Source organism: Falco cherrug, chromosome 5 (assembly GCF_023634085.1).
Source record: "Falco cherrug isolate bFalChe1 chromosome 5, bFalChe1.pri, whole genome shotgun sequence".
Classification (NCBI taxonomy): domain Eukaryota; kingdom Metazoa; phylum Chordata; class Aves; order Falconiformes; family Falconidae; genus Falco; species Falco cherrug.
In genome coordinates, this window is record NC_073701.1 from 91,241,102 (window position 1) to 91,266,293 (window position 25,192).

Genomic DNA, 25,192 nt, shown 5'->3' on the forward strand with positions numbered 1-25,192 from the left:
TGGAAAGGGGGAAACGTAACTCATACTTTTAATAAAGGGAAATAAGGAAGACCCGGGGAACTACAGGCCCAGAGAACCACGTCCTCCTGGAAACTATACTAAGGCACATGGGAAATAAGGAGGTGATTGGTGACAGCCCAACGCGGCTTCACTACAGGCAAATCATGCCTGAGAAATTTGGTGGCCTTCTATGACAGGGTTACAGCATTGGTGGATGAGGAAAGAGTGACTGATGTAATTAATCTACCTGGGCTTGTACAAAGCATTTGACAGTGTCCCACACAACATCCTTGTCTCTAAACTGGAGAGACATGGACTTGACGGATGGACTACTCAGTGGATAAGGAATTGGCTGGATAGCCGCCCTCAAAAGAGTTGCCAGTCAATGGCCTGATGTCCAAGGAGAGACAGTGACAAGTGGTGTTCCTCAGGGGTTGTTATTGGGACTGGTGCTGTTTAACACCTTTGTCATTGACATGGACAGTGGGATTGAGTACACCCTCAGCAAGTTTGCTGACAACACCAAGCTGTGTGGTGCAGATAACACGCTGGAGGGAAGGGATGCCATCCAGGGGGGACCATGACAGGCTTGAGAAGTGGGCCCACGTGAATCTCGTGAAGTCCAACAAGGCAAGTGCAAGGTCCTGCATGTGGGTTGGTGCAAACCCAAGCACAAATACAGGCTGGGCAGGGAATGGATTGAGAGCAGCCCTGAGGAGAAGGACTTGGGGGTGTTGGTGGGTGAGAAGCTCAACATGATGCGGCAACGTGTGCCTGCAGCCCAGAAAGCCAGCTGTATTGTTTAGCGCTCTGCCCGCTTTTTCAATCCTCGTGTCATAGTATCAGATCTGAATAATAATATATATTCAGAATGATGGCAGATTCTTATTTTCTACTGCAACTTGTTGAGGGTCGACATTCATTATTATATTCTTAACAAAGAAACCCTGACCCACAGAAAGATAAGAGTCTATCAACAGGATTGTGAAGTGAGAAAGTATCTGTAGGTATACAATTGCTGCTGTAAATGGTTACTAAAATGTGCAGAAAAGAGAACAGATGAGTCTCCATGCATATTTCAAAAATAAAATGCACCTTCTACCTTTTGAACAGAGCAACAGGCTGCCATCCAGGAATAGGAATTTAGCCTTGGGATTCCCAGTGGCTGAAGCACTACTGTCTATTGTCAGAATGATCCTGACAGACACCAAGCACACACGTTACAAGTCAATGCACCCGAAGTAACCTCTCAAAAAGGAGCACTGACAGCTGGCAGAGAGAGGCAGGGAACATCCAGCACTCGTGACACCAGCTCCTTAGAGGGGTTTGAAGATCCTCCTTCTTCTCTCTAAACTTTACCAAATTTGTCCTATGTGTGTTATAAGAGCATAATGATGGGGAGGAAATTCAAACTAGAGATTAGTGGCTGGTGGGAACAAAAGGATGAAAATTATTGCTATGCTTGGGGAAAAAAAACATTCAGTGCTTCAGTTCCTTAGACACAAGAGAAGCCTTCAGCATCTGGACACCTACCATGCCAGCGTATTTAAACCATCCCCTACTCTTAGGGCAAACAATGCTGACAACACATGGCAACTTAAACTGCAAGTGGTAGATGGCAACACTCTACTGCCAGCCCGTGTCATCTGGTTACTTTTAACTTGTTCACCCTAGTGGTGTGGTATCAGACACTCCTTCTCATGGCACATAGTCTTGCTGATCCCACAAGCCAGGAAGGTGAAAGCAGACCTGACTCTCTTTTCATTCACATGCTTTCAAGTTGTTGTAGTCAGTGACATGACAAGGTTTTAAGACATGTTACAGTTTCTAAGAAAATTAAGGAAGGTCAGTGATCTCACAATATCATGACAAGACTGGCTATCACAAGGCAACAAGGATGTTCAGCCTGGGCATTGATTTACTGCGGGGGAAAGGAGCACTCCGTCCTTTAGCATCAGGAGCAACAACCATGCGTTGTGCGGCTCCCACAACCAGAAAAAGGTCTGGATCCAGTTTTGACAGTTCAGTAAGCAAAGGTCAGTCAGGCTAAGACATACACGCGAGGAACAGATTTTGTAAAGCTTATTACAAAAATATGCGATTTACCTCCTTCTCTTTGAACTATGTGGTACAGATGAACCATATGCAAGATACATTCCAGATCTTGATCTTGGTAGCCTTTCTCGTGCATGTCATCCACTGAGTCTGGGTAGATGACTTGATCACGTAGCGTTCCAATAGACATGTAGGGCCTGAGAACCAATACAGAGAAACCAGTAATCTGGAGCTGACTCCAAGCAAGCATATGTTGCTGACGCTCTATGGAGCAGATTATAATGCTTTAAACACCACGTTGCTAAAACTGGATTTATCTGTGGGTGAATGTTTGTTTGTTTTTTTTTAAACTTACCCTAGAGACATCGGGTAGTTTCTGTAACAGCTGATTACAGGGTAGCAACAGGGGTAGTATTAGCATGAAAACAAAATGAAAGATCAGGCAGAATAAACATCCACTTCATAGACTATTCTGAATGCTTTCACTTGGAATCAGGGAAACTCTATGCTTTATTCAAGGTTTGGTGCACTTAGAAATTTAGAAATCAAATTACACACTCACATGTGAAAAGTAAATTGTAACAAAACCATGGCTCAAACTGGAAAAGACTTCCGTGGTGCACCAGGAGACACGCAAGTCAGGCAGGAGAGCACCGAAAGCCTGCTTTGCACTCTACTCTTCTGGACTGCAGAACTGAGACTGGGCATAACTTAGCTGGTTCTAGAAGCCAGTTTAGCACTTCTGAATTGCAAAAAAAGCATACATTAGAGAAGCTGATCAGCTTAAACCCTCCAGCACCAGCCTCCCTTTGCAAAGCACAAGGCTGAGCTGTATGTGAAGCAGCTTCTGGATCACGATGTTCCCAGATCAGGTAATACCATCCTTCTTACTGAAACAAGCTGTCTCCACTTTGGGGCCATAGTCCTCAGTCATGGCTGTGTCCCTGGAACAGCTATGGACAGTCTCCTCAATGTCACGAGTTGTTCCCAGACTCTGGTACAGCCCAGGCCCCCAAATCCTCCTAGTCTCTAAACAAAGTCAGCTCAAAGAACAGTTTTACGGTTCTCTAAAAGATACCGGGCCAGTCAGGCTAGGATAGCAAAGGCAATCTAAGACACACCTATTTGACCATCTCTTTCGCTGCTCTTGTTCTAAGGATTTCTTGTGAAGGACAAATATCCATCATGTCTCACAGACACTGCTGATAGCTCTTGCAAGCTGGGAACACCCTGACAATGATCTGGGAGATTCTGAGTTTGGAAGGGAAGGTCAGACCTAAAGAACAGTCAGGCCCCAGACTCTGTTCTGCTTTTTGTGCCAAGAGTTACACTAACTCCCTTAAAGCTCTGTTGCCAGGGGATGATGACAAAGAGGAGCAGTTAAAATTGGGCCAGGAACAAGGAAGCTTCCAGGCAGCTTGCTCTTGCCACTGAGGACTACTTCCAACTAATTCACAGCGTGTTGGCGAGGGGTCAGTTTTCTTCCCTGAAGAGTTCTGGACCTGCATGGTGGGACGGTCTTAGCCATGCAGAGGCTTTCCCTGACAGAGATGTATAATACCTTAGCAGATTTCTTCCCTTCCCTTGGAGGTGTCTCTGCAGAAAGGGTGGATCTACCATTATTATTCTGAGAGTCCCGAAAATACACCACAGAGTAATCTAAGGAACTCATAATGCAACAGACGTAGAATTATAGAACTAAAGCTGCAACATGAACTGGAAGTCACATTCAAGCTGGCATCGGCTGCATTGGTTTTAGTGCTGCAGACGTCCATGGTGAAGTGTCTGTACCTGCCTGTAGTTAAACTACTTTCACCACCAGCTGAGCGAGGATGGGAAGGGCAGGGGATTCGAACTGCTCGCAAATATTTGGTCAGCTCCTTGCTGTGGGCAGGCACCCAGATGGAGCAAAACCAGAACTGCAAGTCAAATACAAGCACTGCTGCTCCTCTTTGCTCATTGTTCTGCTTTTTACTCATTGTTCTGCTTTGTGCTCATGGTGGGAAGAGTGCCATTCTGGGCTGCTGCATGAACACTAGCGTCCAGTGCAGCGAACCATTTATATTAATGGGGATACTGCAAAATCTCAGCCCTAAACATTATGTAACATCTTTAAGTAATGATCTACTACATTTCCATTGTACTCTCCATCTAAAATTCCAAATAGCTTTATTTCTTGCATATGCAGAAATCACCTCACTCGCTCCAGGCTACTGCCATCTCTGGGACAGAAGACAGCAACTCCACATGGGCTCAGAAAAGTTTGAATCAGGTTGTGCATAAGACTGTGTAATTTAGGTGAGGCTGCAGATAAGGGCAAGGAGGACGTGTATTTTGTCTGGGGTTTAATACCTTACTTTCATAAAGTATGATCCTGTAACGACTAGCAGCTCTGAGATTTAGCCTGCAGCACAATCGGGAAGGCAGTGCTCAAAAGCACCGTGCCAGGACTTTGTTGCCACGCTGTTTATTGAGTCACCAGCACCGCTTCCTGGTACAACTGGATTTTCCTTGTGGTCTCCCATCTAAACCCATCAGTATTACCAAGCATGCCTCTCCCCACCTAGTTTGTAAAAATTAAAGAAAAGCCCAGCCTGCAGTGGAATAGCAAACCCTGCCAATTACTGACTAAATAGTAGAGACGAAGGACGGCTTATGGCTATGGGTCTGTCCTGGGAGGTGGGAGAGCACATTCTGCTTCTCTCATCCTATTGGGAGCCACCCATGTCCCCGAGGGGACACTTCATCTTGCTTGGTATAAGATGTCTCATTTGAGGCTCCACCTCTTGACAACAAAGAGAGGCACCTCTGTGGTTGTTCGGTCCCATTTATTTTAGGATGGCGATGGATCGGCTCCTGGGGATGTCTTCTCCCTCAGTGGGGGACAGAGCCCAGACAAGTAACTTAGATAACTAACTTCTAAAGTGCTAAAGTTAGATGAGATCTCATCTAACTCATAGTCTGATCATTTCATACTAAGCCAGATTTCTCTATCCATAACTTGAAGGCAATAACCTCCTTATCTGCCATGGGTGCCACAAAGTCAAACACTAAAATCTGTTAAACATCAGATGTTACTGTAATTGAGGTTACATGTGTGTGATAGCTAGACATTAAGTAGTAAGAAGTATGAGTAATTGGATAGAGCAACCATGAAATTTCACTTTGCCAGTAAGCTCCTTGTCAAAATACTGTTTTCATTACATTTTTAGCAGTTCAAACAAAACCCGTCTAATTGTCCTGAAGTAGCACCTGAGTTTAATTGAATTTAATTGATTTCTGATGGAGTTTTTCCTTTCAGCCAGAGTGTCTGTGTTCCAGTCTCAAAGAAAGCACTCTTACAGACTCTGAAAGCAACTCCTCTGCCGTGCAGCGGTCATATCTTTGGCAGTAATACCTCTGCAATTGTTAGTTTTCTTTCTTTCTTTCTTTCTTTCATTCTCTGCTCTCTGAAAAAAGATTCCTACACTATTTTTGAAAGACAGGATGCTCAGTAATGCTTGTTTAAAGCTTTGGTATCAAACCTCCAGAAAGGTAAGAAAACTTACTGATTCTTGCCTGGTTTCCTGGAATTTCAAGGCATCTACTGGAAGAGACACTTTCAGTTCTCATAAACTGACCTTTTTTCCAGCAGTTTGATGGTTTCATTTCGCTAGTAAGAAGCCATCATCCCTAAGGCTTATGGCTTCCCCCTTGCAGTGCAGGCTTTAAAGAAAGGTGACACAAAGACATGCTGTAATCTGAAGTCTGTGGTATGGACAATTCCCCAGTGCCCCATTGACACAAGACATTGTGTACAATGTTGGCAAAATATTAGAGAAATCGTATGGGGAGGAAGGGCAAGTGTTGCCGATGATATTGAGGTTACCTTTGGGGAGGGAGAAGGGGGCACATGCTACAAGACATATTGGAGTACATACCAGCCACATTTCTTTCCAAACAGAGGACTTAAATGCTGGAGCTGTTAGGCATAAAAAGAGATGTGTAATGCCAAGTCAAAGAGATTGTGGATTAACACTGCACACTGCAGCCATGTAGTGCTAACATCTAGCACTTCTCTGATGTCTTGAAGAGCAAAGGGCTTCACTCTTCTGGGTAGCAAGTTAAGGAAGATGACTTGCTTAGATGTCAAGAAATTTCTGTTCCAAAATCGGAACAAGCCATACCCACTTGAAACGTTTACAAATACTTCCTGAATGTATTGAAAGGTGTTTTCATGCTTCATGCAAAATAAACTGCTGACAGAACTGATAACCTGTTCTGAGATCCATACTATCATTTTAAAGAATGACAGCAACTAATCGATATGCACTTCAAGAGTCTATAAAGCAATATGAATGGTCAGAGTTGTAATTATAAGCGCCCTGGAATAAGAAAGGAACCAAAAATACAACTTAAGTGGCTGGCATCAGATTTTAAGGGATATTAGCCCAATATAAGTGCCCAAGGAACTGCTTCCAGATACAGTCTGAAGCCCACCTTACCTTCCTTGCCACAGGCTGTGATTCACACTTCCTCCATGGAAGGTGTAGTCTAAAAACATGTGGCTTATGATTCTGGAACCCATCTGCATACCCCTGAATGAGCAGTCAGGACCTGACTTGCCATTTACTGTCCAAGTGTGTTTGCAGTTATTATTGCACTATTACTTTCAGAGATACACAAAGTTATGTGGGAAAATTATGTGTAATGCAGCTATAAACTCTTGGCTGACCTGCCTTTTAAGTTTCTGTTTCTGGCTGACAAGATGCCTCTCTAATATACCCAAATGGGAGAAAGGGGAACACTACATCTGGGATTCTCCTTTTCAGATAAATTGCAGACTGAATTTTCAAAGGAGACTGGTACAGCTTCAGACTGCAATTCAGAGTGCTTGCTTTGACATCTAAACCAAAATGTATTCCAAATTTAGGCACCTCTATTTAAGAAGATGATACCGAAGCCCAAGCTCCAGCCATGGAGGTACCTTCCTAGGAAACTTGGCAGATTATAAGGAGTCAGTGCTTGCACTGAGGAATCTCCAGTCCAGAAAGCCAAAGGTACAGCTCACACCTACAGCTGTGCCAAAATGCTGTCTAATTCCCTAAGAGGTCCAGTACAGCATGGAGTATGAAAGCAACAGTTTTAAGTCCAGCAAAAAACACTGCAGCTACTAGAGATGCAAGATGAGGGGCTGTATGTCAAGCTAATGGTTAGCAAATCTCTTCCAAGAGCTGGGTTCAGGCTATGTTCTCAGCTTGCAGGGCATTAGATTCCTATTTTTCTAGGCTAGCGTCCAGGTTAAAGAGGAGGCAAAGGGAGGGCACCTTCTAATCTTCCCACTGAAGCAAGGAAACTGCTGCTAAGAGGCAGGAATCATGTCTGAAGAGACAGCTATTGGCAAGAGCCTAATTATATACTATACCAATCAAGTCTGCAATTGGAAGGGGTGAGACGTTAGTACCAGTCCTTGTGCCTTATATTATTTATGTTACTCCTTTTTCCCCCAATGTTCTTTTTAATATAAAATGCAGTAACTATCCTAATCCTTCAGTAGGACCGTAAAAACATATTAAAGGGGGCTCTAAACTTATTTAGGTCCCAGCTCTCAGGAGAGGGCTTGGTAGAGATAAAGCAGTTTAATGTTTAGCTCTCAGTTTGGCACCTAAACTTCAGTAAAAGGCAGGAGTTCAGACACACATTTGTATTTAGAGATTGCTGTGGATTAACTCTAGGTGGCTCCCTTTACCTACTAGACAATTTTTTTGGCTACTTTTCCAAAAGCCCTAAACCTCTGCCTGACTACCTAGGGAATGCACCTACATTTAGAATTTTCCATCATGTTGCCGGTGCCTCGATCCCATTTTTTAGGTGCTGCAATAACTCGGCTGGAATCACCTCAGAAGCACTCCAGCTCTTGCCGTGCTCCTGGTTTAGGTTAATAGTAAACACCCTACAGTTACCAAAAGCAGCAAAGCTTCATCAGCAGTGATGCTCAAGAAATGCCAACCTCCGCTAAGTAAACTGATCTGGATTCCTAACAGTTCTCGATGACATTAATAAAATAAACTACTGATGGCACCACCACTACAACTTTGAGAAAATAAAATGTCTTGAATGAATGTGAATTAAGTTTTTTTTAAGTACTGTTGTATCCACTACTCTCACAAAGAAGGTGGTATCACCAAAATGTTAAAAAATAATAATATTATATTTAGCAAAATGTTAAAAAAGCAACAGGCTCAGTTTATTGCATTGTATCTAGTTCAAGGGATTTTAGGGCCAGCTAAAGTTTCAGCAACCTTCTGAAGATATAAATAATTGATCTCTCTTTAAAATACCCTACACTGAACTCTACTCTCCACTCATACAGAACTAGCCATGAACATCCTCTAAATATTTCAGACAGATCAGTTACCAGAGTGCAATGTAATTAGCTTATAGCCATTAACATAGTTAAGAGGAAATGAAATGCACAGTATGAAAGGCTGAATTCTCAATGCATATAATTAGAATCTGATATCAAAGGCTGAAAAAAACCCATACTAATCACTCTGTGGCTTTCTCTGCAAAGAAGCTATGCATAACTGCAAGCAAATAATCTGGGAGGAAATAACAACCAGGAAGGTAAAAGAAACCTATAATTTAAAGTGCTATTCATACTCAGGTATCATCTCATCTCATGATTTACTTATTCACCATTACCAAGATCATTTACAATATAACCAGAACTGGTCAGACGGCACAAAAGTTTAAGGTGAACAATTCACAAAATTATACAGTTCAGTCTATTTGTACCTTGTGACAGGCAGAGACAACAGAAAGAACACAAGAACGCATGTATAAAATTAAAAACAAACCCCAGACAATTTCTCCAAAATACACGCAGCTAATGCAATCTGACATAATTATACCTCCTGCAACGAATCAAATCAACCAGCCAGAAAAATGAAGGAAAAATACTCTCCTTCTCTTAAACATCCAGTTTTTGCAGGCCCAGTCTTTTCATACCTCTGGCAGTCCTGATAATAAAAGGATTATTTGGATGGATGATCATGAGGATCAATGAATTGAAGAGAGAACAATGAGGTGTTCTGGACAAGAGTCTAGCCGGCCAGTCCCACCAGGCATACCCCAGCCTAAGAGTATTTCTGATTTTTATCACAGCAGTGTACCACAATACGCAAGGCAGTTTCCCTCTTTCAGAACAATCCCAATTTATTCATGATTTTGCAGATAGGAAGTGAGACCTTACTTCACAGAGAAGAGTATGTATAGACAGTGAAGCCTCTAGAGCAGAGGCTGCTTTTGGTCTGGGTTTCTACAATGCTTAGCTGTCCATGGCATCATCTTTTGCATGCACTGGGATATGAATATGCAAGTAATACTAGAGCAATCGTGTGTCTCTGGTGAAATACCCTGCCAACAGGTCAGAAGTCACACATTGCGCTGACCTCCCTCTCTAATCCTCTGTGCAACACTGCATTACACAGGACAAACGTGACAATGCAGAAAACAGAGATGCACTATGTATATGGATACATGGAACATTATTATAGCCATTTTATAAGCATTATAGGTACCTGAAGTGGCCACAAGGGAGCTGTACTAATCTCTAGCAGAAACTAAAATTGATAGGGTATAATTAATGCAAAATGTTAGGCAGATAAACAAGCCTGGAAAAGTCTTCCCTCTTGGGAAAGATACGCTCCCATCTAAGCCAGGCTAGTGCACGCATGCTGAACTGCAGAAAAAACCTACCTGCTACATGCTACCACGACAGAACAAAGAACTAGAAATTCAGTGTTCTGGGGACTACCGAGCAGGATTTGCAGGAGAGAGTCATCTCAGCTACAAGTTACTCATCCAAGTCTGAGTTAGTCACCCCAGGCTCTCTTTGTAGTCAATGGAGTCCTCTAATGAAATAGTATCTCCAGCAGGTCTCATGCCTTAACTATTTGTCCTAGGACACAGGACGAACAGCTGCAGTGACCTGAACTGGAAGACTACTGCGTATTGAGGAGTTAGCGATCCTCAGAACGGTTGAGCTGCGTGGGCACAGGCCTGTGCTACACTTGGCTGCACTACGTTGGGCTGTGCTGTACCTTTAACTTGGCCTTCAGGCTTGTGCTGTGCTGTAGCTGTCACTTGGCTGCAGGACAAATTTTGCCAGCTAATCATAACAGAGGCGCCTGCAAACAACTCCCACTTGGCACCAGCAATTACACCGCCTGCTTTATCTTGAAGTGAAGCAGCGTGTTCTCATGCTAACTTCCTTTTGTTTGACAGCAGAAATTATAAATGGAATTGTTTACTTCTAAGAAAATCCTATCAGAGTGCTAAAGACCATAATGCCAGTGAACCTTAGCATGGATGGGATCAAGTGCAGCAGGCCATGCTGTGACTAGAGGTCCATCTGATGCTGTGCAACGCTGGGTTCCTAGCACTGGATGGGATGTTAAGTGCCACAAAGATGATGAAGAGACGGAGCATCTCACGAGGAAAGGCTGAGAGAGCTGGGACTGTTCAGCCTAGAGAAGAGAAGAGAAGGCTCCAGGGGATCTTATGTATATAAATACCTGAAGGGAAGGTGCAAAGAAAGTGGAGCCAAGCTCTCTTCAGTGGTGCCCAGTGACAGGACCAGAGTCAGTGGGCACAAATTAAACTAGAAGAAGCTATCTAAGCATCAGGAAACAACTTTTCACTGTGAGGGTGATCAAGCACTGGAATAAGTTGCCCAGAGAGGCTGTGGAGTCTCAGTCCCTCGGAGATACTCAAAAACTGTCTGGACATGGTCCTGGGTAAACAGCTCTAAGTGGCGCTGCTTGAGCACAGGGGCTGGACCACATGACCTCCAGAGGTCTCTTCCAAACTCAACCATTCTGTGATTTCGTGATTCTTTATGCTATCAACTTATTCCTTATCTCTAATAAAAGGATTTTAAATTAATTAATTAGAGAGTTTGAAGACCTTTCTTACTGGCATCACCAATGAACACCTGTTGCATTGCAACAGCGAATCACCCTCCGGAGGTAGACAGTTTGCTCAGTATAAAGCTCACACAAGAATGTCTAACTTCTAGCTGCCTAACTGAACATGGACGAATTCTGCCTTTGGCATATGAGTTGATGGTTTACTGCTTTAACTTGTTGGGGTTGGGAGTTGAATGCTTGTGTAAAAAATGGCTAATACTCATCTCTCTGCAAGATGGGTAGTTACTAGTGAATACTGCACTGTCTCCAAGAAATGCAGAACAGAACCACCGTGCCGAACAAAGCTTACATTTACCTTGGAAAGCACAGTGAGCTGGAGAAGGGACACAGGGCGAGATCCTCAGCCTGCAGGCAGGCAAGCACAGGAATATACCCCAAGAAATGTGTCTGAGCGAGCAGACCATGGGGAGGCTGGCAGAAGACTGAAGGTCCAGTTCACCTTGGAGCTGGGACAAAGTTCTGGAGCTCAGGACACCGAGGCAGGCAAAAGGCAGGGCCTATAGTGCATGGGAAAGGACTACCACCTTTCCCTTCAAGGGGGAGGTATTGGCTGTGCCTGCTGTCTGGGTATTTAAAAGCATAGGGCACTGTAATGGCAGTTCCTGATTGAAAACTGTCATAAGAAGGAGGAGAAAGGACTTAAGGACTTATTCCCAGGGAAGACTACACAGTTGTTATTAGAGCTTTCAGCTGTCCTATCCTCACAAACGGTGGCATCCTTTCAGTCTTTTCATATCAAGCTTTCTATGCCAGGCAGGTTTTGCAGTTTATTTTCTTCAGTGCTTCCCAGCGTTATATAGCCAAGTTGCTTCTCATAATTTGATATGCATAAGGCATTTGAAGCATGCTTTTTGACAGTCCTAGGTAAAACATTAATGAAATAGTAAACATTTGTCATTCTGTTCATCTGTCAAAGATTCTATGTTGCACAGCTGCAACATAGGGCATTAAGCTGGAGATAACTGCTAATTACACTTCTCTGCAGAAACTAAGTCATGTAAATGCAACCACCAGATTACTCCCTAACATGCAAGTTTGTCCATACCATACGTTACACGGCAATCTCAGTTAACCTCTAGGTGAACTTGTTCCCCTGGCACTGCTATGAAAACTAAATTTTAAAGGTAAGTGGACTGTTAGTTTCAGCAAAATGAACCTAGCACAGATTAAATAGATTGTCAGTTGCTCTGCTGGATGGATCCTATAAATACCAGCCACATACTCCGTTCTTCTAGTTTCTAGTGACTTCATATTCATAAAATGTTTGTCAAGCTTAACCTGACTATGTACTTAAAATTTTCAAAGCTTACTTTTCCCAGCTTTTAAATGAAGCTCCATAAACAGTCTGGCACATACATGGATGTCTGGAAAGGTGGTACAGGCAACATGGAATTATTGGTGCTGAATGGACACTGGATATTCAAAATTCTATAAGAAGCAGCAGGTGGGGGGTGGAGGCACTGCAAGCTCACGCTGGCAAGAACATGGTCTTCAAATTGCGTTATGCAACACAGAGCAGCTGATTGCCAGAGATCCTAGTAGAAATATTCCTGCAACTGGGCATCCTCGCAGACAAAAATTTAGCTCTTTTGAAACATTGAGGAAAACATTTCAAAAAATGTAAATGGAGGAAGTTCTACTTACTAGTGACACCCATTTTTGTGCTGGAGCCAAAACAGGATTTACGTGCAGTACTAATACTGAAGCAATACGCAAAATAGGAGGAATACTGCTTTGATCACAAGAATGGATTTCACCTTTTAGTTGCATACACGTCATGGTATTTAATCAGACATACAGCTGGCAGCACTTTACATTATACTTCTGTGTATCTGTCGCTTGGTAGAAATGCAGTGAGCTACTGAGTGGATCTTACTTCTCTGAATGACCAATTTCTTGTACACATCACAAATAAAAGGGACTTGGCTCACACCACGTTAAAAGACCACATTGTGCTTTAAGTGAGACAACTCCATGAGTCTGGAGAACGAGGTCTCTCTATCTATACAGAAGTTGGTAGTAATAGAACCTGCTTCAACTGAAAAGACCACCAGCAGGTAAAGAGACAATACTGAAATCTCTAAACCAAATCAAGCCTGGACTTCCCTGGCGATTCAAACTTGTCAACAAGGGTCTTCATTTGTATCAAGCGTGGTACTGGCTTCTGTGCTTCAGACTACTGCCCAGTAGGAAATGCACTTGTCTCCATATGGAGTAAAAGTTGAATATGGTACAACACATCTCAATCCCTCACCCACATTTAGTCCTCTTGGTGTTTCCCACAGCCACAGCTTGCTCCAGACATACCCCCAGTCTGAAGGGACTGAGGGTCCAAAACCTCGAAGCATGCTGAAGTCCTTCACAATCATCACTTCAGCTGTAGCCTTTAAGATTAGTGTTGGATTTATGTAAATACATTTTAAATCTAAACTAAAGCCCAATGCAGCAAGCTGACTAAAGCCTTCAGTCTGGGATTTCTGCAACACTTTGCCTAATAACAGGAAAGACTTGTGAGCTGTGCTTTAATTAGCTGACTCTTGCATCTGGCCAATAAGGCAAACACCTTGCATGGCTTGAGAGGGAGTAGCAGCTAATCCATAAAGCCATTTTCCACCTCTGTAGGTGAATCTTGTTCACAATGTGCTGCCAAGAGGTACTGTCATTACCTGGGATCAGTTAGCACATAGACCTAATTAAAAACTTTCAAACTTTACAGCTTTAAGCGAGCCTTCAGTAGAAATGGAGAGGTCTCCCAGTGATCTTGGCAGGCAAAGCTTCAGCTAACCCACAGGGCAGCAAGACAAGAACTTTTCTGTTCTCGGTGAGACAAGACAGGACTTCCTTCTATCAGTGAGAAGTGCAAGCATTTCTATACAAGTCCCAGTAAGCCGAAATCGTAAAAGCTATACCCTGGCTGAGGGGACAGCTTAACAGCCCTCTCAGATGCAAGGCCACACTTTTTAATCAACAGCAAAATACTGAGTTAACCTGTCTTGAATTGATCAATTTGAAAAAGGGAAAAGGAAGATATAAAGTAGCAGCTGATTTTTAAAGCAAACCTCTATGAAAACAGTATGCATAACTGAAGTATGTTATGTTTTGTGTTAACGTTATCTAAACACAGACCTTCCTCTCACCTGTCTGATATGTGGCGAACTTTACAAATAAACATACTTAAAAGGAGCACTATGAACTTGATAACAATAACAGATAGATGCAGTGTGCAGGGAAGCAGATATCTATATAGCATGACATGAACGGATGGCAAAGTCCTGAAGGAACACGTCAATGTGCTGAAGGGCAATTAACTGCTAGTGCACTGTTGGCATGTGCAGAGTACAGCTTAACTCCAGCTAACCCAACTAAAAGGTTCATAGTTAAAGAAAGAGCAGTATGACCTGACAAGAAATAAGGATGTGCAAAATACAACATAGCATAGAGACATCTGAGCCATCTAAATGAGATGAGGCAACAGAACTAACATAGGCATATTTATTTGCAAGCACTTCATTTGGGCTACTTCTCTTAACAGACCACATACTAATGAGGAAGTAGTCTAACACAGAAGAACCATACATACTACATACACACATACTTTCATATGTAATATAGGGTATCTGAAAGTTAACACAACAGTTTTTGTAAGAGCAAATTGTTTAGGCAATCAAGATTTGTCTTAGGAAACAACCTCATTTTAATGACAGTGGCCACTACTAACTATCTTCACGCTTAAGATAACAATCTCCAAAGTTCATGTGCTTATAATGTAAAAATTACTTTCATCACTTCATTATTAATATCTCTTAGAAGTGAAATATCCTTGCTTGGTTCCATCCACATGATGAATATCCTTGGACTACCTGAAGCAAATCACATCAGACATTTGGATTACTCAACAGAGCCAAGGAGAAGAAATATATCTTTGCAGCTGATGCAACTTTGTTTGGTAGCCAAGGATATTTTTAGAATGCAGAAGGAAAAACACCAGACAGAAGAAGACTTGTAAAGGAACCCCAGATAAAATACCCGAAACAGAGCAGACATGCAAAACCAAACAGCTTAAGAGAGCCAGATAAACCTTTAAACCGTTACGTTCCGTACTGTCCTAACATTAATAAGAAGGCAACAAGATATAGGTACATAAATCTTAAATTATGAAGAACAAACAACATTTAGTACTAGTATATCTTTGATTGCCTCCATATTAGCATCTGACAAGCCTGGTGTTGAAGGAAAGAAATATTAGAAATCTGTTTGAATGACCAGTAGAAAGAGAGCGAATACAGAATTGAACCATCACTGTGACCACTGAGAAAGCGGTCAGGGTTGGTTTTCTACTAGAATGGTGCACAGAATTACAGAGAAACTATGCGTACTGCTGGAGAAACACACCCTTCTCATGAAAATACCCACATCAACAGTAGAAGCAATCTGAAGAGAAAAAATCAGTAACAATGGATAAGGAGAAAAAAGTACAATGGATTAAGAATTACTCTGAGCTCTACAAATGTGAATCAGTCCTCAAGAAAGACAGAGAAAATGCTGATGGACATTTTAGATATGTGCTGTGCTAGGAAGACTGAAGAGTCGTGATAGAAGGTTACAGAACCAACACAGACTGTGTGAGACATCCCTCCATGCAAATGAGACAATAAGACACAGCTGGCAGAAAATTATTAATGATTTATATCAGTAACCCAGTGGTAATTACAGCTTTACTGCAGCTTTATGGTGCAGAAACATTGAGAAATATTCCTGTGCTGTTGTCAAGGTAACCTGCAAGTATGTAGGTGTGCAATTCTGCTGGCATTTGAATCAAATGAGGGAGAACTAAGAAAACGAGAGCCAACATGCAGAATCTGTTTCCTTACAACTGAAAAAGCTGAAATTTTTAATTGGAAAGCAAGAAGAGCTGGAGGAATTGTATGCTTCAGCTCACTAATTCCACAGAGGTGGAGTCTCCTTCCATGTTTAAGACCAACAGAGTAGGAACAGGACACAGTCTGGAGAAATCAGACTACCTTCGGATATGCTGCTGATATACTATGAAAAAGACTGACTGCTGCTTCAGTTCCTTCAGTGCTACATATACATCTTATGGTCATATCTGTAGCATTGGTACTCATGCTACCCACTACATATTTTTTTTAATTATTTATTACTTAAAATTATTTTTCTGAATTCTGGGTTGAATCACAATTCGTTATCAACTAGAGACCCACAAGCATTCATTTTTTCATTCATGCTACCTTCTTGACCAGTTAATTAAAAGAGGAATGCAAAGAGGTTGTTAACACAAATGAATTTTACTTTGCAAAAGAGGGATAGAGACGTAGAACAGCTAAGAGCACACACTCGGCCAGTTATGGATGCTCCAACGAGATGTGACAACTTGTTGAGCTGTGACAACTTGTTGAGCTGTGACCAGTTGCTAGCACTTATCTATCCTTGAAAACAAGCTGTTTCTGGCACCAATATGATGCTGGACTGCTTAAAACCTCTTAAAGCCTCCCTCTTTCCTGCCCACCACCCTCTTTAACAGGCTTGTCAGAGACAGTGGCAGAGCCCCACTCAAAGAAATTCCTGGGCTTCTCTCTCCCTGCCCCCCAAAAGGGCAGTTCGTCCCATCAGCATCCACTAGAACCATGACTGATTAAGGGCAAATTCTGCATGGCCTGGCCCTATATAAGGGGAGAAGAAGAAAAAAATCTCACAATGATTCACAGTAACATCTAAAAAAAGCAATATAATGACCACAAGCAATCTAAAAAGACAAAAAGATAGGGTCTCTCAAGGCTGTTTTAAAACCTACATACTGCTAAGTAAAGCTAACTAGAAAACATTTGCAGTGCTGATGAAATTTGGTGTATACAATGAGATAATTCACTTTTTAATAAATTATATTTTTGTGTGTAGCTTTTGAACTCAGCAAAAGCACATGATTTCCCACACATTTCTGGCATACTACACTGGAACATTACAAACAGAGATGAAAAAATAATCTTTTCAGTGAGCTCCTATTTACTGTGGAGTATTTCACTACTTAGTACTGACTGTATTCTCTACCATTCGCTGTGTGCAGATGAGGTTCCTACATTTGATTCAGGAGGCTGATGCAGAATTAAATTCAGCCACAGGCACACAGGAGTAAGCTCTTACCAGGCTCAATAGTAACTGTCCACTCATGGAGAGCCATCACCCATATTCTTGGACCAGAGACATAACGTATACACTTCAACACAGTGATGTCATTCTAACTCGCTGCTCTGACGGACATCCACCAATTCAAGAGCCTTCTGCTATACCACAGTTTTCACCTACCCACCAAACAAAAGAGTAAGGTAGATTGAATCCAGGTGATACTGTCCTCCCAGATCCTCTCAGTCTGGAGCATACATTTTACCTAAAGTTATGCTGAAATATATACATGATAAAACATAGGTAGGGCACTATCCCAGTCTGCATATTTATGTCTAAAAAAAGATAAACAAATAGAACGTAATCCTGACCAAGTAGCAATTTGCACAGGGTTAATAAGCAAAATGGCTGCACCAGCAGGATCTTCCAAAACAAGCTGCTTTAATTTTTGAACTTCAGAACAATTTACAAACCACAACACAAATTCTAAATGTTTTCTAGACCCAGAGACAGAAAAAAACCCCACCCAACTGAATGTGTAATTTATTTAGGCCATAAATAAATGAACTGTTAAAACACTCAGAAATGGAATACAGGCAGAAAAAAAGATAAATGCCTGGACCATACAAGGCAATCCACACAAAAGCTCTAAAAATCCAGCAGATCTGTTGCAAATCTGGGCCAGAAATATATAAACTTCAACTTAAAACTGAATCTCCTTCAAGTAATTCTTAAGACTCTGTAAGCCCAAATAACAAATATACTGGGCAAAAAAGCAACTCAGGATCCTCAAAGATCCTAACAAACAAATCTGATTGACTGCTGTCCTATATCAACACCTTCAGCCACACTTATCCACAAATCACTACAAGATTCAGTCTCACAGTCCCTTTCCAAACACAAGACACTTACTAGTGACAGACGACACTTCTGAGCCTACAGAACCCATACTGACACAGCTGAACTGTCCCCCAAATTAATTCTTAAATCTTCAGCCACAGTAGAGCTGTAGTACTTTTGAAGAAGAGCCCTCTGTGTCACTCATTGTCCTAGACACTGCTCTGTCCCTTGGGAGGGGAATACCTCAGTACTGCCTAAAAAACCCTCCACAAGTGCAGAGCTCACAGCGAGCCAAGCCATAGCAATGTCTCTTAGATGTCCCAAAGACATCACAGCAACACCCTTTCTCCTGAGGATGCTATTAAGATGGGCTGCATACAAATGATACCTTCAGGGTACACTGCAAAGACAATATGCCAATCCCTACATGGCTTTGGTCACAAAGGGCTGCAAAGATGCTGACTGAATCTCAGTTTCTGACCAGAAGTTTTGAAATGTTCCAAAGAAGAGGTCTGCTGGACAAACTCCCCTAGCACTGCAAAGTTAGGGGAAACAGCTAACAAGGAACCGTTTTTACAGAAATGAAAACCTATCAGATATGACTCAACCCTCTCAATCAGTACCTCGGCAAATTTGCCTGAACGCAATGTGAGACTGTCTCCTCTCATGGAAAAAAAGAGGACACAAGTAAAAAGGAAGGGCTGTAGGCAAGCCAGCCCCAGATGTTGACCTGAGAAGGGCCTGGGATCATACAGAAGAGAAGCTGAAACTCAAGATTTTCGGCAAAAAAAAAAGTAACTCAGAATAGCTTTTGTTCTGCCTAAGAATAAAACTGATTTTAAGAATGTCCTGCACAATGGGAATTCTGAAATATTGTTCTGAAAAACATAATAAAACATTTTGCTCCAAATTCCTGAATGAAACCCTCAAGTGGCTCAGAAAAATGACAATGGCTAGCAATAAATTATGTATATTTGAAAAAAATGATAGATAAATGTTTTCATTACCTTCACCTGCAGCAAGGAAAATCTACTCATCAGTAATAGCTTGTGCTTTTTAAACAAGACTACAAACTGTACCATGAATACTTCTTTTGCCCATGGGAAGAAATGAACTACAGAAAGCAATCAAAGATTCTCAGTGTTTGATTTTGCTTTTGCAAAACAACCTAGTTAGAAGTCTCTAAGGAGATATTCCAGAATCAATTGCCTTACATTATGTTCTGAGAGTCCAACAGCAAGTCAGAATACAAAAAAAGCAAGAGAAAGCCATGTTTCCCTTAGTGAAATGAGCACATATTATTAAAAAGGCAATTTGCAGTTAATATTGGATTGGATTCTGGTCTCAGTAGTGTAGAAGTTGATGTTCTGAAAATTATTTTAAACAACTCAACATTTAGGAACCGAACCACTCACTTGTTTTGATCTTTTGTTTTAAAGTGAAATCAGAATTAGGTCTATTTCAAATTTCTTTCCGATTCTAGTCTGTTCCCATGATCCAAATCATCCAAGACTTCACCCATCAGGGAGCACAGGCCTCATCACAAGTATATGTAAGTCCTTTCCAATGACTGAAGATTTGCATCACCAACAAGAAGGGATTATTTTATTTTTTTTTTAGCATTCTCCTTGCACCTGAGGTTGTGCTTACCACCTTTTAACTCAGCTATACATATCACAGATTGACAATGACAAAAGCAGAGTCAAAATTCAGGTAACCAGAAAAAAGGTATCACCTTGAGCAAAACACATACCTTTGTGGTATATAAAACATGTGCTGTGGAGGGGGTTTGTAGAGAACTCCTTCATACACAGGCCACAAACCGCTTAAAATTCTGAAGAGGGAACTCTTTCCACAGCCATTGGGTCCAGTGATTAAAAGATTCATCCCCTCCTGGACCTACAACAGCAATGAAAATACCAAGATGTTACTATGCAGTGTATGTGGCACCAGACAGTCTAAGACCCCTAGAGGGAGATATGTGAGCATTTGTATCAAATTATCAACCCATTTCATTAGTTACCTGCACACATTTATGCAACTATTCTGGAAACAGTGGCATTAGATATAATATGTGGGTTGAAATAATGAATATAATTTCTATAATGGCCGAGTATTTCTATAAACTATACTGACCATATCACAATGTCAATAAACCACAGCCAGTATCAATTATTATAAGGCAGATTGGGTCCAAAGGTGTTAACAGCATACAGAGCAGTTCTATGACCATCAGTGACATTAACTTAAGCTATGGCAGTCCTATCAAATTACTTGGAAAATTTACTCCACATTGTCCCTTCCTGCTTAATTACCAGTGTTATTCTGGCTGTGATGCACTTGGTTACACTCATTTGAGTATTACCCTGCGTTTATATGAGTGTATATTTAGGCATAATCCCGATGTCATTGTCTATGCTTTACATAAATATATTGACCGTTATATTTTCTGTTTTGTCTCTTGAGCCAAATGAATAAATATAACTGTCTCCTCGACCTTAAAGTTGTAATTTTACAAATCTGAAATTCCTACACTGAAGCCATTGCAAGTTTTGCCATAGCTAGGACCCTGTCCTCCTAGTTGCTAATACCTATACCAACAGAGCTAGCAAGAGGAACGCTCTGCTTTAGCTAAATCAAAGGACCTGCTGGAATTATTCATGTTAGTGTTCTTATAACTTCAACTCTTTTTTAAAATAATAACATCTGCACTGGAACATAAGATCAGGATATATATGGGAGTAATTTAGCACAGGTCATCCATTAAAATCGTGAGCAGGTACTGAGTGGTATCTGGAATAGCCTTTTAAAAACAATACAAGTTCTTACTGAGTAAAGACTCCACGGTTGGGCTTGTGAACTATCTGTCAACTATTAGTACTGCTCTTTGTAGTGATCAAGCAAAACTACATACTCAGTTTTCACTGTTGCTGTGAACTCAGACTTTTAAAGGAGCCTACGTGAGTAAAGTATCCCAATTGCACTGAAATTAGGTAAAGATGGATGCAGACTCCCATATACACCTTTGAAAATCTCAGGTCATTTTTTCACCTGGCAACCTCACCAGAAATCCTCTCTTCTCTTTCCTTGAGCAGGATAAACTACACATGTCTGCCTCTATTGAGCTACTATGCCTACCTTTCTGGACTTCCCCTTTTTTCCATATGCTCCTCCAAGTACTTAACATAAGGTACATGAATTCTGTGCTGTTTATGTTAAAGTGATGGCAACAATCAGAAGATTCTTGCATATCATCTTACTTTGAAGTTTAGTCTGGAAACCACCACATCGCCATTCGGAGTAATAATAGGAACATTTTCACAAATAATTCCATGATCAACATCAATAACTTTCCCTAGAAAGAAAAAAAAAATAAAATATTAGTTTGTGAAACCTTCCATTAAGCAATGATATGTGACAGTCTCTGTGCACAACAGAAGTATAAGACGGTAAGTTTCAAACAACTCTTTTTATGTGCTCCACGTTCCCCTAGTGGAAAATCTGGATAATAAATCTTAGCTAGTCAGAAAGACACTGTCAGCAGTAGCCAAGAATGTGCAATGAGTCCTAAATTTGATCATAAATGTAACGCACAGTATGCATCGTAAATATATTATGCGCTATAAAGACACGTTTATTCACATTCTACCTGTATTTACCGTATTTTGTTTTAAATAGGTGGTCAATACCAACCAGCAAAAGAGATCAAGGACAGCCTTAGCCACAGGCACACCAGTTTACTTGCTCCTGAGGATTCAATTAGAAAACAGAATTATGTTCATTACCAGCTCTGAAGCTCAGAGCCCAGTTCAGCCTCTGCCAGCAACGAGAGCAAAGGAGAAAACATTTAATGGCTTGCTTCCATCTAATTTTGAAGCCACAGACACTATAAATGTGTCTTGCAAGTATTTGTGGAAACCCATATAACATTTCACTCCAGTAGCTACACTTACTATTTGGATTTCTGGCAAATTCAAATATACAGTCTCAATCGGACATTTGGATACTCTGTAACACAAGAACTTTGAAATAAATTCTTCTGGAAACAGTAAAATAGTGAAAGCAACTCTTCTCAGTTGCCTGTTAATGGGCTTCTCTAACACAGCCCGCACAGCTGGGCTCCTAGAAAAATAACAGAAACTACTTCTACAGAGAAGATGCAAAGTAAAGAGATTTCTCTTTGTATTAGAAGGCTGCTATTTTTATAACTTTGACTAATCTGAACAAAGGAAAACAGAACTAAGGAAAAGCTGAGTTTATTACAAGAGGATCTGGTAGCATTTCCTTCAGTTAAGGTTAGTTTTACATTTCCCATCAAGAGGTTCTTTGTTCAATTGCTTCTGACTTTGCCCAACTATAACAACCTGGGCAAAAATTTCTGTGCCATGTCCAAGCACTTTTTTTTTTTTTCCCCCTAAAATAAGTTCTATTTAAAACAGTTCTGTGGTGTCCAACGTGAGATTATGGAAAATGGAAAGTGTTTTGCTGTTAACGAAAAATTACTTGGATAGAGTGGAGAAATTCTAGTTAAAATAGATCTATGATAAAAAATAGTAAGCCAAGTAAGTAATAAGTAAATTTCATTCTCATAACTTCACAGTGTTTGATTGCAACTTCAGCATGCTTTTAAAGCATATTTATGTGTAATCAGAAATAAAATTTGACAGTATTTGTATAAGATGTACAAAATTTTATTTCAACTTTAAAATTCTGAATTATTAGACACACTATGTATGAGGCAATATTATTATCTGTTAAAAATATCCTAATAGTTTTCATATTTTCACAATGCTTTTATTGACAGCAGTAAAGGCCAGGCACAAAACAGACATCCCTTAGTTACATGAACTTACATTGGATGATTCAAAAGGAAATAAATAGTATGTGTTCAAAGAGCCTTTGGGGAAGCTGAATTATGGTTTGTCTTTTATAACAATGCAGACACCTATACGTATGTGAGCACGTGCACTTTTATCCACACACAAATCCACTCTGCAGGGGATTTCTGAAGTATCAAGGAGGAAAAACCAGTATTACAATGGGACTTGTCATAAAAAGCGTGGAGCCTGTGGCCTAGATTCATCTGGCCTAAATTCTACTTAAGTCCTTGTGCACAATGCTTGGTCTTGGCTAGCTGCCTCTGAGAGCCTACAACCAGTCAGAAGCAAATGCTAGTCACCATTTTGGAGGAAAATTCAGGTGGGATGAAACATGTGACTGTAGTGGAATCAAATCTTGGGAAAAGATTGCAGAGAAATAAGGAGTGGAATATAAGTATACTAGACAAAAAGGGAACAAGAGCATGAAGAGCATGCTTGCATATCTGAACTGTATTTGGTTTTGTTTTTAAAACACAGTTATCTAAAAAGAGCTCCCAAATGACTTTGTCGATCCAGGAACTACAAACCTTTTCTCTTGTACATGACAAAATGTAACAGTTACAAAATGTCATTTCTTTTAATGTCAGCCAAATATTACCAAGATCGACAAGATTAAGACATCAGCTATTTCCACAGCTATCCACCACACTGCATCAGACTGTTCGATATGAAGAACCTTGTCAGGGGACCTTTGAGAAATCTATGCTGAAGGGCAGCACTGTTGAAATTGCTGGAAGAAATTATTTCATAAAGAGCACTTTGGTGCCTTCAGCTCCACCAAGGTTTAAGTTTTCAGAAGCCAAAGGGAGGGAATGAGGCTTTTCAACACCACAGAGGGGAAAAGCAGAAGGGGTGCACTGGGAAAATTGGGAAAAGCCCATTGTAAAAGCTGCTTTTAAGTATCTCGGAGAGAAGCTGGACGCAATAGGAAGAGAGAGGTGTCACACAATGGAGCACAATAAAAAATAGATGTACACAGAAAATGCTCTGGGGAGAGTGCACACAGAAAGACAGTGGCACCAGAAGGACACAGGATAAAGATAGGAAAGGTAAGGTATATATTGATCAGATCATTTGGGAGGCGAGGGGAAGGGCAAAGTTGTCAGTCCATTTTCAGTTGAAAATTCCCACTAAATTATGAAAAAATAAGCATAGGCTGATTCTTGGTCGCTGAAAACGAAGTAGTATTTTCATCAAAAACTACTGAGAACCAATCTGTCTTTCCCTCCTACCCAAACAAAATAATGTGGTGTTTGAAGACAAAAATATTACAGTCTCAGTTTTCTGAAAAAAATTGTGTCTCTGGAAAGCTGGCTATCTTCATGTAAGAATAATAATACCACCACCACCAATAACAGTATAGCTGAAATGCCTTTTTCATTGAAAGTTTTCACAGAAAACAGTTACTTTGTGGATTAGAAAAGTACTGCACAAGCACAGAGTTACTAAACAGCAGGAAGTTAAAATGGAAGGTAACGTGGTCTCTCGTGTATTAAGGCTAGGAGGCTGATCTGTTGTAGAAACAAAACCTCTGTTCACGTCCTCTCCCACTGCACCGCCGTCTCCCCCCCGCTCCAGGAAATACATGCAAATATGCATTAATCACCTTTGATTTCCAAGGGCCCATCGATGTGCAATTCCACTTTATCTTCATTCTTGCTGTTGTTTTTAGACCCTTGAATAACAGCAGTTCTTTTGTAAATACCTCTCTTCACCTCATCAAAGACTGAAAACATGTTGTAGACACGGGCAGTGTAGCCTGCTAGCTCAGTAACCTGAGAAACGACAAATGCCTCATTTCAGTTATTCTTCACAAATTCTATAAATTAAGCGTTTGGCCAAAGATTCATGGAAAATCATCCCGGCTATTCTGAGTCAGTGTTTCTCAAACGCTATTCTGGAAGGATCAACAATGCATCTTTCAATGCCTATCAATTTTCATTCCTTGAGATTCTGTGCTAACCCATATGCCATCCACAGCTCCTACAAGTCAGCAGTCAGAGACAGTTTGAGGGGGACAGATTTCAGCCAGTGTAAGCTATGATAGCTCCAATAAATGAGAAGGTTGCAGGGACTGCTCTTCTCTGCAGATCAGCAGAGCCTTCACCCAACAGAGAATAGCTATTAGTATATCTGAAAACAGAGAGCCTATCACACCAGAGAAAAACAACATCTCTGTGTTTGCCAGCAAAATAAAGGCCCATAGAAGTGAGAAAATCTGGCATCTATAACTTTTATGTCTACCTCCCTGCATTCCCAAAACCTCCTGTGGGAAAGGTGTGCTTTCTCTGTAAAACAGGCAGCATC

General features: G+C 41.0%; 1 protein-coding gene across 2 annotated transcripts in view; it reads right to left on the minus strand.

Moving 5' to 3' along the window:
- ABCD2 (ATP binding cassette subfamily D member 2) overlaps positions 1-25,192 on the minus strand; it is a 49,837-nt gene that overhangs the window by 14,972 nt on the left and 9,673 nt on the right. For both annotated transcript variants that reach the window (XM_055711336.1, XM_005446338.4), the window contains exons 4-7: positions 24,492-24,660; positions 21,266-21,360; positions 19,759-19,904; positions 2,107-2,252 (exon numbers count right to left, since the gene is read on the minus strand). In XM_055711336.1, coding sequence (XP_055567311.1) covers positions 2,107-2,252; positions 19,759-19,904; positions 21,266-21,360; positions 24,492-24,660 — 556 coding nt within the window. The remainder of the gene's footprint in view (positions 1-2,106; positions 2,253-19,758; positions 19,905-21,265; positions 21,361-24,491; positions 24,661-25,192) is intronic.